Below are 17,609 nucleotides of genomic sequence, written 5' to 3' on the forward strand. Positions count from 1 at the left end.
ATGTTTCAACGTTAATGCATGTTCTGTCAATGCACATGCATTTATTTTTTTGGTTTTTATATCGCTAGGATGTGAGATCACCCTACTGTGAAAATTACGAGATGATTCTCCTATATATATTTTGTTACAATTATTACACGGTATAGAATACACAACATTCGATGGACTCCTGTATTGTGAAAGGATCTTTTGTTTTTGTGTATAACTTCGATGCCGTTTTCACATTTTTGGTTGTAATTTTTAAATCACTAACATTTTTGAAGATGTTCATTAGCTTCGGTGTCAAAACTGGAATGTAGGGTAGGCAACCATAAGGTATTTTAGATGGTATCACTGATGTGTTCTGTGTCAATGTCAATTGTCGGACCTCATTGTTATGAAAATTTTGGTTGTCAGAAAAATTCGAAGGAAAAGGAGAACCGAAAATGAGTTTATTTAACAGCCCTATAGGATAGGAGTTATCTTGTAATATAGATCTCAGCTTTTTTAGTTCCTTGTCTCTGAACTCGATGTCTGACAAGTTGATAACCCTAGTTTTCAGGGCCAAAACCAAATTTGTTTTCATCTTGGATGGATGTTGAGAATGAAAGTTTATAAAACGGTTACTAAAACAAGGTTTACGATACCACTCCGTCCTTAGCATGCCATCATTGCCACGATGGATTAGCATGTCTAAAAAAGGAATCATATTATCAGCCTCTCTCTCAACCGTAAACTTTAGGTGTTCACATTGTACGTTAAAGGTGTTTAACACATCAGTTACTTTGTTTTCAGGGACCGATAAAATCAAATCATCAACATATCGTTTAATAAAAGGTACGTGAAAAGGTATCTTTTCTTTACACGTTGTTATAAGTTCATCCAAAACAAAGTTACATAGTATGGGGGATATTTTGCTGCCCATTGGAGTGCCAAAGATTTGTTTAAAGAAATTGCCATTGAATAAAAAGATGTTAGAGTCAAATATAAATGTTAAAACTCTTATGAAATCATCTAAGCTGATCTTGGTATGCGGAGAGATGCTGTTCCAGTTATTTTTGATGCTGTTAAGAATAGCATCTAGTGGTAAGTTTGTAAACAGTGACACAACATCTAGACTAATCAGTATATAATTATTCGGAACTTTAACATTGTTAATGAAATTTCTAAAAGTGAAAGAATCTCTAATATAGAATTCATTGGATTCGTTATAGGCAATTGTGAGGATATCTGTGAGGTGTTTAGCAAGTTTACTATTAGGAGCATCAATGGAAGAGACAAAAGGTCTCATTGAAATAGTGGGTTTGTGAACTTTAGGCAGTGTATAAAACCTGGGTGCAACTGCATTGTAAATTTTCAAGGATTTTGCAACTTCTGTTGTTATGGATTTGGAAGAAGCTAAATCTGACACCAGCTTGTTTGCCTTTTGTTGGAGGGTGCACACCGGACTGTTCTTAAGTTTGATGTAACTTTTTGTGTCATTTAATAAACTATTACTTTTTTCAATGTAATCATTCTTATACATTGCCACTGTTACATTTCCCTTGTCACTCCTAACAATGTAAATTTCTGGATGTGATTTTAAAAATTGTTTACACTCATTGTATATTGTGTTCAAAAAATGTCCTTCTTTATCTATCTTATTATGGCAAAGGAAAAGAACCATTCAAAACGTGTTTCCTTGGAAATGTGTTCCATAAAATCGAGTACATCTTGCATCAATAAAAAGTCAGACATAGATAAACTGAGCAACATTTATTGTTACTTACTGGAAAAACATCCAAAATAAAATTCATATCTACCTGCACCCGTACCCACACAAATTACAGTTATATGCATAACATGTTGCATACCATTAAGACAGGTTTAAAAATTAAAATCACCTAAGATGGGCCTCTAGTATTTCTTAAAAAGAAATATGATATTAAGTACACCTAATTACTTTTGACGTGACAACGTCTTAAATTAGGTTGTGGCTCGGAGTCACTCATGAAAAAATGTAACGCCCGCTCACGTCTGTTACGATGAGTCACCGAACGAGAGAGAGGCCCGCCGGACCGGCGAATGCCTTGCGTCTCTCTCCCACTCAAACATGATCGGTTCGCTGGTGCGATGCTATTTCTCCTATCATCGTCCTATCCTCAACAAAATCACTCAAATAGAAATTAGTTAAGTTTAAGTTTACATGTACAATGTTTTAGTAAACAAAATATATTTCTATAGTTAAAATTTGTGCAATTCTTATTTTCATTCAATTCCTTGTTCCTATTGTGCAATTTAATAATATTCATATCAATAAATATTCTACCGAGAAAAAGACGTTGGCACGTAAAATCTTCGCCCGTAAAACCGACTTTACAGGCAACCGATTTTTTTAATCATAGGATTTTTTCTTTTTGTTCTCTATGTGCCAGAGTTAAAACACACCAGTAAAAGATGACAACAAAATTTTTACTATTTTTACCTAAATTTTAAAGAATTTTAAAATGTATTTTGTCCACTATTTTATATTTTATGTGTGTGTTATTAATGTTGAGTGTCTATGCTTTTATAAATAATCTCAACGACTAGTAAGATGCACTGAAGATTTGTGATATTTTATAAATATTTACACTTTTTCTTATTACAGTGTCTTGAAAAAGGAATAAAACCATTCCGAAAGCTAGACAAAAAATCATAAGAGTGTTTCATTAACATCCCGGCCAATTTTCTGACTGCAACCCTAATAAACTGTGTTGTTTGTTTATATTGACAGTCACTAATATCCAGTAATTCTTATATATATATATATATATATATATATATATATATATATATATATATATATATATGGGAGATTAAAATCTCACTCAAATAAGGATATCGGTCAAGGAGAAATAAAAAATGAAAAAACTATTTTAATCTTTTAATAGAAAACGTTTCGTGCAGTATTTCTGCACTTCTTCAGTTCTAATGATTGTAAGGTCATATATAGATGTCAAACAATGTCAAATGCATATCGATACCTTTTTGCCATAACATCGTAAGTGACAAAATTAGGGAAAACAGTTTTATTGAAGAATCGTATCTATCAAGCCGCCAGGCACCTCCCAGCAAAATTATCGTAAGGTATAATAGCATAGTCTTGGAGAAAAAACCGAATTTGCTGTAACGTAAGTCACATAAAAATGTGAACAAATCTATTTTGTAGTTGTGAAAACATCGCATGGTCACCAAAACATCGTAAGGTGCAAGTCACGTGGTACAAAAATTGCTACTTACGATGCAGCGAAGTGCGTTACGATCTATTAGTGCACTGTGTATCGCCGCAGAATCAGAACGTAAGTACCACAAAATAATTTTTTCGGTAATTATTTATGGTTTTTACTTTTGCTTTAGGCATAAAAGATAATAAAACGTCGAAAACAAGAGGCTGGAAGAAGCAGAAGACAATGTTCGTACAAGTATATAATTAGGTGGAATGATGTGGAACACGAGGTGTGCCAACAATTTTTATTGAAAACCTCGGATATTTCACAAATGACTTTGAGATATACGAAAGAAAACTCTACGTCAGCCTCATTTTCCAAAATAGATCCGAGAGGTAAGCATGTTCCACATAACAAGACTGGGAAAGAGCAGAAGCAGAATGTTTTAGATTTTATCACGTTGCTACCCGCTGTTCCACCTCATTATTGCAGAAATAAAACATTGAGAAGACACTTACCCACTGAATTTCGTAATGTATCATTCTTATACGAACATTTTAAGAAGAAACAGTTAGAAAATGGCATAACTAAGAACGATATCGTTTCCCTGTAAGTGTTCTGAAAGATTTTTAAGGCAGAATTTAATATCGGATTTCACTTGCCGAAAAAAGATAAGTGCAAAGTATGTGAAGTGAGAAAAGACAAAGATTTTAAGGAAACAGAAGAAACAAAGCAATTGCATGAAAAACATTTGAAAAACAAAGAAAAATGCAAAGACTCATTTCTAGCTGATCAAAAAAAACTATCTTAGATTCAAAATTTTTATGTGCTAATTTCGACGTACAGAAGGTGTTAAACACACCACATGGAGACAATTTGCTCTTGTACTACACCAGAAAGTATGCTTATTACAATCTTATAGTTTACGAAAGTGGAACCCAAAATGGGTTTTGTGATTTGTGGGGAGAATGTGACGGAGAACGTGGCAGTAACGAAATATCTACCATAATCTACAAATATTTGCAAGAAGTTGCATCTAATGATCCCGACTTTTCTTAGGGATTCTGTTAATATAACATCAATCAGTGTGCGATACTTACTACCAGGCCATACTTATATGCCTGTCGACTCAGTTCCGCAACAATTGAGCAGTTTATCAAAAAACGCGTAGTATGGGCTCCATCAGAATGGTGTACATTGATATCCAACTCTCGTACCAAACATAAACCATTTGAAACAATAAAAATTGATTTCAGCGACTTCTTAGAATGGAAAAAAAATATCTGATGATGTACTAAAACCGAGTAAATTCAAATGTAAGAACGGAAAACCTATAAAAATCAGTGAAATTAAAAATGTAAAATTTGAGAAAGGTAACCCAGATATTATTATAGAGGTTGAATATTTAAATAATGGCCAGAACTGCATCAATTTTACGATGGAAATAAAAGGAAAAAAAAACCAAAACGGCTTTAGTCTCAAAAATTGTCTATTTCCGTTGCAAAGAAAAAAAACTTAATTGATCACTGCGACTACAATATAATTCCTCTCAGGTTTCAAAAGAATAAAGAATATAGGCTAATGAAAACGTCAGCTACGCCAGATAAGCTAGCAGAATCCGATGAGGAAGACGAAAGCGATGAAGAGCCCCAAGATTAGATTTCTGCTGACTAGCTATGATTCACATTTATTATATCACATGCAATAACATTAGATATTATGACTATTTGTAAGTTTATGAGTAAAGCGATTTGTTGTTCAGTTAAATGCCTATTGTACTTTTTACTTTTCACAAATAAATTACCTTAAATAAATGATTTTTGGTATTTTTTTATATATATTTATGTTACTTTATGAGGCTGTGTCTAAACATACTTTTTATCGTAAGTGCTGAGCTTACGATAACAATCCTAATGTGAAATTATTTCTGAATTTACCAAAATTATCGTAAGTGTGGGACTTGTATAAAACTACAGTAGCAAAATTATTTTTAATGCTTCCAAAGTAACGTAAGTCCAATTACAAAAAAGCTGAAATTATTTTGAAGAAAAATCATTACTTTACTTCAAACACTCATCATAATACGTCCGGATGCCAATTTTCACTTCAATTTGACATTTCTAAACACGTTTATTGAAAAAACTGCCGTACTGTAAAATTTACTAAACGAGACTTACGATGTTATGGCAAAAAGGTATCGATATATGTTGAGGTGTTGAGCTACATGGAAGGTACAGTCTCGAAGCTACTAGACTTTATAAAAAGGGTCAGGCTAGAGAATGTTATCTAGGACTAGAGGATCACAATAGATCTGAAAAGGTCGCAGTGGAATAGGCCGAAAGGCCACCTCTCTTAATCTAATCTAATCTATGTTGAGGTGTTACAAAATACATTTAATAAATAAATTTTATAAATAAATTGACTTTTCTATTCTGTCCTGTAAACATATATTTGTCATCTAGTTAATTTTTCGCACAAAGACTGTTTCCCAAGCCATATTATTTTTTGTTTTGCTCTTCGGAATAGTAGATCCCTATCTGTCAAAAATAGGCGCGTTTTTTAATTATCTTGGTGTCTCTAACAATAAAGTGAACTTTCCATGCTTTTTTCAATAAAAATATTTTTTTTTTTAAATTGGTTCACTAAGCTCAATTAAAACAAGTTACTTTTTCTCCTGGCTTCATGTTTCGATATATTGTACATCAGCGATAGAATAGAATTATTGTATTATATTATACTGTTCTTATTAACATATTGTGACATTTTTGTGACTTTTTATCTCTATCTGTCTATATAAGGATTTTTACAGCTTCCGCCTTCCTTTTTCAGCCAACGTCTCCAGTCCTTTCTGTTCTGCCATTCTCCATCTCTAAGATCTCGTCTTTCCATGGCCTCGTCCTCTTCATCCCTCCATGATCTTCGGAGTCTACCTCTTTTCCTCCTTTCTATTAGGCTCCAATCCGAAATCTTTGCTATCCACCTTGTATGATCTGTTGTTCTCACATGTCCATACCCAATTAAACGTTTTTCTTCGATGTAGCTGAGTATGTCTTGTTCTGCTGCCATTCTTCATTTTATCTCCTCATTTCTGATGCGATCCATTTTTGTCACTCTGTAGCTTCTTCTCATGAACTCCATTTCAGTTGCTGTGATTTTGGACCTGTTTCGTTTATTTATTACCCAATTTTCTGCTCGATAGATCACTATACTGCGTACCAAGGTGTTATAAATTCTCTTCTTTGTATTTCTGGTAATCTGTCTATCCCACAGTACCCCGTTCATTTGTTTAATATTCTGTTGTTAAATATTCGGACTTTTCTAGATTTATTTCCAGTCCATTTTTTGTGTATGCCTTTTCTAATTTTTGGAGCATATAGCACAAATCTTCTTCATTTTGAGCCGTTACGACTTGGTGATCTGCAAAGCTTAATGTGTGCAAGAAGTTTTCCCGGATTGGTATTCCCATCCCCTTACTTTTCCTTTTCCATGGTTTTAATATTTGTTCTAGGAATATCTTGAACAGTGTCGGAGATGTAGAGCATTTCTGCAATAAGCCTTTTGTGGTCTTAAATATGTTGAAGTATTTATTGCCGGTTTTAACTCTTACCTTGTTGTTGTTGTGGAGGTTTTTTACGGCTTGTATTAACCTCTGAGTTATTCCGATTTTCTTCATCGTGTTCCATAGTTGTTTTCTGGGGACCGTGTCATATGCCTCTATGAATGCCATGTGTACTGGTCTATATTTTGCCATTTTTTTTTTCAATTAATTGTTGGAGTGTATATATGTGGTCGATGCAAGATCTTTCTGCCGTGAACCCCGCCTGATCTTCTCCGATTTTATTTAAGATAGATTTTTCCAATTTTTCTTTCAATATTTTTCCATATAACCTGCCCATACATGCTATCACACTGATGCCTCTGTAGTTTCCATATTGCTTCTTATCTCCCTTTTTATGTATAGAGGTTATATATATGCTTTGGACCATTCATCTGGTATTTCGTTCAGGTTTATAGCGTTACTGAACATTTCGTGTATAATTCTGTGTAGTTTGTCCGTTCCGTACTTAATTAGTTCATTAACGATTCCTCCTGGTCCCCCTAATTTTTTGTTCTTTAAAGTCTTTATGGCATTCTTTACTTCGATTAATGTTATCTCAATCTTTTCTTCATTCTAATTTTGTTGTTGTTCCTGTTCTGTGTCTGTCTCTATGAAATCTGGGCGGTTTTTTATGAGTAGTTCTTTATAGTAGTCTTCCCACTCTTTTTCTGATATGTATTGTATTTCGACCTTTTCGTTGTTATTTTGCTTAAAGACTTCAGTATCTTCCAGGATTCAGAATTCCTTGTTTCTCCTATGTATTGTTCAATTTGTGCACATGCTTCTTCCCATTCTTCATTCTTTTCTTTTGCCCTTCTTCGTTTTACTTCTCTGTTTTTCTCTTTGTACTTCTGTGTGTCTTCTATGGATTGGGTGCTCATACTTTTCATATATAGAATTTTCTTCTCCTCAATACATACTAAAGTTTCCCCAAAGCTTCTAATGTCGCCTTTTTTATGCTGTGTTTGACGTGCTCGTACGTTTATTTGACTTTTCTGAAACCGAAATCCTGTAACTTCTGGTCCAGTCTTCTCTGGTATAGGTCCCTTATGGATTCCTCTTGAAGTAAATTTATGTTGAACTTCATTTCTTCTTCTTTCTGTTCATTTTCTACTTGGTCTTCTTCGTGTTCTTTCTTCCTTCTAGTTTGGGTGGTCAACGTGTAGGGAAACACCATTTGCGAAATTATTAATCGGTGGTCAGTGCCACATTCGGCTCCTCTCTTTACTCGTGTATCTCTACTTTTGATAGTACTACTTTTGCTGACAATTATGTAATCGATAATGGATCTGATGTTTCTCGTTGTGACTTTTAATGTTTGTATAAATTTAAAAAACTCTGAATGTGTTTTTTTAACTTTAACTTTTATTGTATTTATTAAATGTATTTTTTAACACCTCAACATATGCATTTGACATTGTTTGACATCTATATATGACTTTACAATCATTAAAACTGAAGAAGTGCAGAAATAATGCACGAAACGTTTTCTATTAAAAGATTGAAATAGTTTTTTCATTTTTTATTTCTCTTTGACCGATCTTCCCATTTCAGTGAGATTTTAATATTACTCACATTGAGTATTTAAATATATATAGAAAGGAGTACTTTCTATATATATTTATATATATATATATATATATATATATATATATATATATATATATATATATAACGTGTGTTAATCACAGCTGGTTGATTAAGTTAGAAGATAAAGACTATTTTTAGGAAAGCAGCTCAAAGAATATAGGCGATGTATACCCTTTATTTTTTAATTCCAATATTTCGTTGGTGGTCACTAACATCATCAGGGTATGCTACAATTTAGTTACGTATATATTTAGTTACAGGGTATGTTATATAAGGATAATGCCATAAAGAAAGCTGGTCATCATTTTAAAAAATTACAAACATATAATACATTGAAAAATGGTACAAAAACAAACACAAAACAGTTGCTATTAATTGTATAGTGACTATTTTTCTCTCTAATGATTTACATTTTATTTAATAACTACACTCGCGATCATAAAATCCGGGTCATCTTGAAAATTTCAAGTTTCTTAAATATTTTTGCCTCTGGTGCAGTAATAACATTTTTTTGGCTAATGTATTTTTTATTTGTCATCAATGTTTGTTTTAAAAGAAAAAAAAATGGTTTTTTATTGTTTTTATTGAAAAAAACAGAAAACAAATCAAATTGTTGATAAAACAGACATACGAAAAAAAAATGGAAAATACAGAACGTGGTAAAAAATCAGTGAAATTTTAATGACCAATATCGTGTATTGCCTCCCCTTGCTCTAATAACCTCTTGCAGACGACGGGGCATACTCTCAATTTTTCTCCGGATTACATGTTGTGGTCTGTTATTCCACTCTCTCACTAACAGATCCTTAAGCTCCTGTGCGTTGTTAGGAGGAGGTGTATGGGTTTGAATATGTTTTTTCAAATCGTCCCAGAGATGTTCGATATGATTCAGGTCCGGAGACCTAGCTGGCCAGGGTACCCTCGTAATTCCAACTTCGTCCAAGTATTACATACTGATCCTGGCAACGTACGGTCGCACGTTGTCCTGTATAAAAATGGCGTTTTCTCCAAGCCCTGCCATGTTGGGCATAACATGTTCTTCCGGAATCTCCGTAATGTACCTTCGTGCAGTTAGGGACCCATTTTCGATGAAGGGTAATTCTGTGTGGAAGTCGGAAGATATACCTCCCCAAGCCATGACCGAGCCTTCACCAAATGGCATTCTTGAAGCAATGCAAGCTTGTGAAAATCGTTCACCGGTTCTCCTCCAAACTCTTACACGTCCATCGGATCCAGTTAGGCAGAAACGGGATTCATATGAGAATAACACTTTGCTACAATCGTTAATTCCCCAATGCGCGTATTGTCGAGCAAAAGCTAGTCGTGCAACTCGAGGCACCCGGCGAAGTGGCGGTCCTCTAGCCATTACCCGAGAAGATAGTCAAGAAGAACGAAGTATTCTTCTGACTGTTACAACACTAAAATTGCGATTTCGTACTTCCTCTAGACGATTTTGATGCATAACCGCAGTTGAGGTCCGGTTTCGTAAAGCCTGAAACACAAGGAAACGCTCATCTAGTGCCTTGGTCGTTCTTCTTCGTCCAAAGCCAGGTCACCTGGTTAGCAAACTTGCCTCCTGAAAGCGTTGAAGCACTCGTTGAACCGTAGAAAGGCTTACGCCAACAGTTCTTGCGACTTGCCGTTGAGTGTGACCGTCTTCCACAAGTGCAACAATTTGTGCTGTTTCAACAACAGTCAAACGCATTTTTTCAAAAAATAAACACTAATAATGGCACTAATAAACACTAATGGTGGCAATAATAAACGTTTGTCCGTTGCATTTGCCCAGAAAGTCGAAGTACAAACGAGACATTTAAAACAAGCGGAGTTACAGGTAGCGTTCATTTTGGGAAGTGTGCACTTTACCGCAAAATCGGCACTATTGGAATTCTTTGTTAAAAAGGGAACCGCAACAATTTTTAGAAACATGCATTCGTTTGTATTTGTGTTATTATTATTTACGATAAAACTCGTTAAAAATGAAATATCGGTGATTTTCAAGGTGACCCGGATTTTATGATCGCGAGTGTATAAATAATCTAAACACAAACATGTTAAGTTCATTGGCGTTTGAAGTATATAACCTTTAAAAACTTGTGACCATGGTATTAGCTTGATTTCTTAGATCACATATATACAAAGCAGTAAACAACCTGCAAACAGCGTTAGACGACATCGAAGAGTGAAGTTTAAAACAGAAAATAGCTTTAAACTCCGAAAAAATGGAAGCAGTACTCTTTAAAAAGAGACATCAACATCCAAAGAAACAACTGACAGCGAAAAACAACTCTATCGAGTGAAAAAACGAAGCAAAATATCTAGAATCTACTACGGACAAAGGATTACCATTCAAAAAGCAAGTAGACGTCACAATATAAAAAGCAAACATAGCAAAAGCGTCAATAAGAGGACTCGCAGGCAGAAAGAGCAAACTGAGGATCAAAACAAAAATAAGGCTAATAAATAGTACAATTTTACTGATACTAACATATGCATGGGGACATGTATGTAACACGAAAAAGAATAGGATACAGGCGGCACAAAATAGCAGCCTAAGAAAGGCAGTCAACGTACCGAACAACGGTGTGGAAATATTCTTATTTAGAAAACTTATTTCGCATGTCACAGTGACTGAAATAATGAAAAAAAATGCCAGGACAAAACTCACGGAACTCTAAATATGATGCTTTCCACCGATGCAAGCACAAATGACCCAACAGCAAATAGTGAAATATAACAAAAGAGAAATAAATAAATATACCAGAGAGAAAACAAAATAAACAACAATAACAACATATAAAAGCGAATAGTTCGTAGATCTATAACACGGCGGACAAACGCAACACAGTGCAGGTTTAACAACTTTAACATACAATAATATGATTTTTCTTTCAGACATCCTACCAAAAAAAATATTAAAAAATGAAAAACTGCTTCGGTCCCAAAAAAAAGTGGCGCATCAAAGTGCTATAGGAGGAAAAAGGATGATCTGGAGCATTGGAGCGCGCTGGAGTGATCCTTGGTTTTACACGAATTAATATACATTGTTACACCCAAACGTAATTCTAAGTAGTGAACAAGTCCACAAGCTAGGTTCAATTAAATTGCTTGCATGCTTTCCTAGAATTCAGTTTTTCTTTAATACCAGGAACAAGTTGAATTCTTTTGCTGCTTAACAATAAATCTTAAGCAACAGCAAATCTGAGCTGTTTTTAGTATAAAATGTGTGTCCATGCATGTCCAGTCTCTTATATTTTTTACCTACGAGCATTTTCTTCATCCTAGACCTCTTCTACCTTCCACTTTCCCTTCCATTATCAGTCGTAGGAATTTGTATTTTTCTCCTCTGTAAATATGTTCTAGATAACTCGTTTTTCTGGTTTTTACAATATTTAGGAATTCTGTCTTGGTCCCCATTCTTCTTAGCACCTCGTTGTTGGTCACGTGCTCTGACTAAGAGATCTTTACCATCCTTCGAAAAACCCACATCTCAAAATCTTATAATTGTGATTCTTAGAGTCGATGTTTTCACTCCCTGTAGCAATATTGAATAAATGAATGTTTCTACAATCATCATTTTACATCCAACGATAAGTTAGAGTTCATTACACTTTTTTATTCTTTAAAAAGCGGACCTAGCGTACTACATACAAGCACGTATTTCAACTTCGTAGTCAAGATCGTTTGTTATCCAACAACCAACATACTGAAATTTTTGAATTTTTGTACGGGTTCTATCTGTTTGTTGTAGATACGAATATATATATATATATATATATATATATATATATATATATATATATATATATAGAGAGAGAGAGAGAGAGAGACAGAGAGAAAAATGGCTGATAACAGGTGATTATTGTAGCTTTCCCTAATGATGCCTATGAAAATAGCCGAAATATATTGGATATAGTAAAAAGAGTATAACTTAGTCTATCAGATGTTTACCCAATTACTTCCATCCATTGAATTTAAATATATATATTATATAAATAATTTTGTATAACTTTTTTTCGTAAAATACAGGACGCGTTTAATTATATTCTTAAAACTAACAACTCTACACAATAGTTTGTAATTAATTTAAATTCCGTTTATAGGCATATTATTTATAAAATCACAGTATGACAGAAACCCTATTAGACTATTATATTAGAACTAAAATAATTATGGCGAGCATCGATATTTATCTTGCGTTTAATTTAAATAAATACTTTTAAACTGTTGGATGAATAAAAAACTGTGCGTAAATTTGATCTCACTGAATCTGTTATTGCTCTCACCTGCATTAATATTACAGAAAACATAGAAATATGTTACGGCTTGTTAGTCCAGCGATCCTTTTCCTGTACTGGGCAACATCAGACATAAAAGTCCACTAACTGAAAGATGTATTAAAATAAAAATTATTATACTAGTTTGTTTATATAAAATTAAATAATTATGGCGCTATAGTACATGAAATCAGCTACAATATACAAATAAGGATATTTCTTATCTCGTCTTCTTTTGCACTGTGTATCTGTTGATAGCAAAAGTTTAAAATTCGTATATAATATAATAGTATATAAATACTATTATAATAAATCATGATATATATCATGAATAAAATCGAGGCGTTTGAGATGTGGTTGTATCGAAGGATACTAAAAATTACATGGACTAGCAGAACCAGAAACGAAGAAGTTCTTCGAAGAATGGGACATCAACGAACTCTATTAAATATTATTAAGAGGCGTAAACTAGAATATCTTGGACATATAATCAGAGGACCAAGATATGAGTTCCTTCGGCTTATTCTCAACGGTAAAATCGAAGGAAAGAAATGGATAGGACGGAAGAAACTCTCTTGGTTGAGGAATTTGCGGCAGTGGACAGGTTTGACAGCGGACCAATTGCTACACGTAGCGCAAGACCGAGATCAGTATAACAATATTATAAGCATGGTAGTCGCCGACGTATGGCACTCTAAGAAGAAGATAATAGTATGTAATTCGAGTAGTAGTATACACTAATAAATAGACGAAAAGTGAAGAAAGTGATATATTGGTCATATGTAATGGGTATCAAACCCATAGTTTCTTGTGCTGAGCTAATTTAGTGGAACAAAACAACGCAACAACAATCAAAAATATAATTGCAAAAAGTACAAAGACTCATTTGTGTCGATATAACGAGTGCAATGCGATCGAATCTCAATGCAGCTTTAGATATAAGGCTGAATATTCCTGCCGGCACGTACATGTGAGAGGCATCGCTCTAGTTAGCCTTTAGACAAAAAGGGGCCCAGGATTTAAAACCTGGCGACCTGGCTGGGCATCTAAAGATTTTAAGGGCTAGCAAAACGCAATCCATGAAAACTGCGATAGATAGACACTATAGATATTATTTGGAATAACAATAGTTCAAACTAAAACTAAAAAAATGTTTAGATTTCTGATCATTAAAGGTCATAACAAGATCAAGATAAGACAGTATTACTATTTTTATTTTAAATAAATAAGTACTTACCTAGGAGCATTGCGGCAAAAACTGCAATAGGTATAACACAGTTTAGATCTATGAGAAAGCCAAAGAGTAGATTACCGAGCAGTGCTCCCCCTCTACCAAAAGTAAGTGATAATGCTGCCGCCATTACCCTAAAATATAATATTTTAAAACATAAAGGAGTAAAAAAACGGTGTTAGAAGAAGATTCATTATATAAAATATTAGCACAACGAAGTAATAAACGTGATAAAGAAAACAAAACATAATTAAAATATTAAATGCAACCGAACATGGCTTATTTTTCCTAGTTAAATCACTCAAGGGTCTGTATTCTTAGTCTATCGAACACTAATTTTAGATCGTTAAAATGTTTGTCAAAAGAGCGAGATAACACGATAAGATCGTCTAGATAACTTAAAATTACTATATTACTAAGATCACAGCGAAAGCGGTTCATGAGTCTTTAAAAAGTCATTGAGGCTTCTTTGGGACCAAAAGGCATCCATAAGTATTAAAAAGTCCCGAACGGTGACATAAATGCAATTTTAATACGGTCAGCCGGCACGGTTCACGCACATTCGCATTCTTCGATAATGCCTTTCTCCAAGGGTTTATCTAACTCGGTTTTCAGTACCTCTCTCTTGGCAAGTGAAATTCGTTATGTTGGCAATTGGTACGCTATTCACAGTATTAATGCGATGCTTTGCATAAGCTGTAGGCTCTCCTCCCATAATGAAGGCATTCTTACTACTTTCCAAAAATTCATCGAGGCGAACTCGTTCATAATCCACTAGCATTTACTTCATCTTGTCTCAAATTTTTACAACAATGAATTTCAATAGGTTCTGTACCTTTTTCTTTAAAAAGCAACGTCCATCCTGTGCTTTTATTTACAAAATACCATTCCTTATTGTGAAAATCTAGAGCTATTTGTGCATTTATCAAAAAATCAATACCTAGACGAGTTTTATTAGTAAAAGTTGTGAACACTCGTTCGTTTCTAGCAAAATCATCAGCGAATTTTACAGAAATTTGTTCGGACTCAAAAGTTTGTCCTTTGTTTGCTAAAAGGTTGTACAACGTTGTACCAGCTGCACTTTATTTGGCACCTGTATCTATTAATCCTTGATATTCGTGTCCAAATATATAAAACTGGTCTAGGTTGAGATGAAATAAGTGTATCTACAGAAAAGAAATCTATTGAAGATGTTTCCGTGTGGCTACATACTGGACAGTTTACTCAAATGAAACCAGGTTTACCACAACCGTAACAACTAAGTTAACTGGTTGTTCAGACTATTCCGCGGCGAATTTGAAGTAGTTGCTCCGACGGTAGCACTAATCGTACGTAAAGAACTTGTAATTACTTTCTGAGTCGTCGGTTGATCTTTGGATTCTTGATTATGTAATTTTCGACACTCATTATAATTATATTTATTCATTTAATTATCATTTAATTATCCTTGCAATTAGCTTTGTCCTTTTAAAAACTTCTTTTTTTCTATGCCAAGGAAATCTTTTAAACGTATGCAGTCGCTAAGAAAAGGTTTCTTGTTTGAGTTTTTGGCCTAATTAAATTTTTCTTGTCTACATTTTGGAGGAATAAACCCTAACCAGATGGGTGGAACTTCTTGAGCCTCGTGATATCTTAGAGATACTTAGAGAAGACTTCAAACTTTTAGATTCAGCTACATTTAAGCCATGATCTGAAGCCAAAAACGTGCGTTTAACAACAGCACGAAGCCATAAGTATCATTTTTAATCATTTTTAAAATTTTGTACTGCTCTAGGCAGGATTTGCTTTGTTTTTTTTTTATATTATTAATACTTAAATTTATTTTTGTATAATAAATATAATTGTTAGTATCCTGTTTAATTTATCCCAGTCTAGCTCATTTTTCAGATTTAAATTTAAGATAAGACGTTCTCAAAACTGAGAGACTGAGCTACATGGAGCGACAACAATTGGCTCCCAAAGTATATAATATATATAGTGTGTTCCAACGAAAATTTGATCCTCCCAGAAACCCAAAAGCCAAGAGTTTTTTCAAAATTAAAAAAAATACATCAATTAATATTGGGAAGGGATGAATTTTCATGCAAAATTCATGCCCTCAAATGTCACCCTCTACTGCCCCGCATTAAAACCCGTTTTTTTTTTTAAATAGCAAGTTTGGTCAAGTGGCATATCATTTAAAAGGTATTTTTTTCTTTACATGGCACTATTTTTTTTTATTTTCAGAATACCTTTGAAGATCATTTTAGATTTAACTAATTTATTGTTTGAACACAGTAATAACAAAAAACATAATGTACTTCCTATATTTGCAAATACCTCCGTTGTCAATAATCAGCATTCTGTTACAATTCTTTGTCGCAACTCTGCAAGATTTTCAAGTATAGTGGGGTATATTTTTGATTTTAGGTATCCCCACAAAAAAAATCTAAAAGCGAAAAATCCGGTGATCTGGCCAGCCACTCTATTGAACCCCTTTTTCCAATCCAACGCCCCGGAACATGTTGATGATTCAAAAATTATCTTACGCGTATAGCGTAATAAAGGGTTATCCCGTCCTGTTAGAAAATCAGTTCATCATCTAAAAGATTATTATCACATTCCAATGTGTCAATGATGAGCGGATCAATAAGGTCTTCTAACAAATTTAAATAAGTTGTTCCGTTGAGATTTCCTTCAAGAATTAATGGTCCTTCAAGAAATAAATAAAATAAACATGATTCCCTAAATTGCCAACCATACATTTAATTTTTGAGGTGTTTGTATGTGTCTCCATGAATAAATGAGGATTATTGTTACTCCAATTAGGGTAATTATGTCTATTTACTTCACCATTTAACATAAAAGTTCACTCGTCGGAAAAACATGTATTGTACATTCGATGTTGGTTGTCATTTTTATGATCTCATTAAATTCTTCAGAAAATTGAAGCTGACGATCAGGATCATCTTCGTTTAATTGATGAAGTAATCGTATTTAATAAGGGTGAAATTTATTGGATTTTATAATTCGATAAACACTAGATGCTGATACACCAGATGCACGAGACAATTGTCTAATAGACTGTCGATTATTCATTTGTAAACTGCTTCATTTTGCACTCGACGGTTTACTTCGTGCTCTTTCTTGTTAACGTCACCGCGACCAAAATTTACGTATCTTAAATTTTAAAGAAATTCTTGGTTTCTGAGTTTCTGGGGGGGGGGTCAAATTTTCATTGGAACAGATTGTATATATGTATATTATATGCGGCAATATGCGGCACCATCTAGTTCATATATCGTTATTGTACGTACCTCAAATTCGTTGGAAACAAGTCAACCATTACGCAGTACACAGTACTAATTCCTAAACTTGTTAATGCTTCAAATATACACGACAGCACCAAATTAGACATAGCTGATGTGACGAAATAGAGACCCACTGTCACACCTCCAGCAACAATTAAACTAAATACTGAAAAAAATTAAGTAAGATTTAAAAAAAAATAAGAAATATAAAAATAATGTTTTAATAGAAAAAGAGGAAGATTTAAAATGAATTTGGAATTTAAAATAAATTTTACCTTCCAGAACCCAAATTTTTTAATTAATTTTATAGAATGAATGGTCTGTTCCTTAAGGTTTTGTTAATAGTAGATAAAGTATCATCATCATCAGTGGTGCTACAGCTCTAGTTGAGCCTTGACCTTCCCCAGTCTATTTCGCCAGTCGTTTCTGTTCATCGCCAACCGTTGCCAATTTGCC

The 17,609-nt window shown here is 33.7% G+C and overlaps 1 protein-coding gene across 1 annotated transcript in view; it reads right to left on the reverse strand.

Moving 5' to 3' along the window:
- Positions 1-12,196: 12,196 nt before the first annotated feature.
- LOC140438279 (synaptic vesicle glycoprotein 2B-like) overlaps positions 12,197-17,609 on the reverse strand; it is a 77,991-nt gene continuing 72,578 nt past the window's right edge. Inside the window, exons 9-11 of the mRNA XM_072527974.1 lie at positions 17,160-17,319; positions 13,870-13,997; positions 12,197-12,740 (exon numbers count right to left, since the gene is read on the reverse strand). Of these exons, the coding sequence (XP_072384075.1) occupies positions 12,685-12,740; positions 13,870-13,997; positions 17,160-17,319 (344 nt within the window). The 3' untranslated portion in view covers positions 12,197-12,684. The remainder of the gene's footprint in view (positions 12,741-13,869; positions 13,998-17,159; positions 17,320-17,609) is intronic.

Source organism: Diabrotica undecimpunctata, chromosome 4 (assembly GCF_040954645.1).
Source record: "Diabrotica undecimpunctata isolate CICGRU chromosome 4, icDiaUnde3, whole genome shotgun sequence".
NCBI classification, from domain to species: Eukaryota; Metazoa; Arthropoda; class Insecta; order Coleoptera; family Chrysomelidae; genus Diabrotica; species Diabrotica undecimpunctata.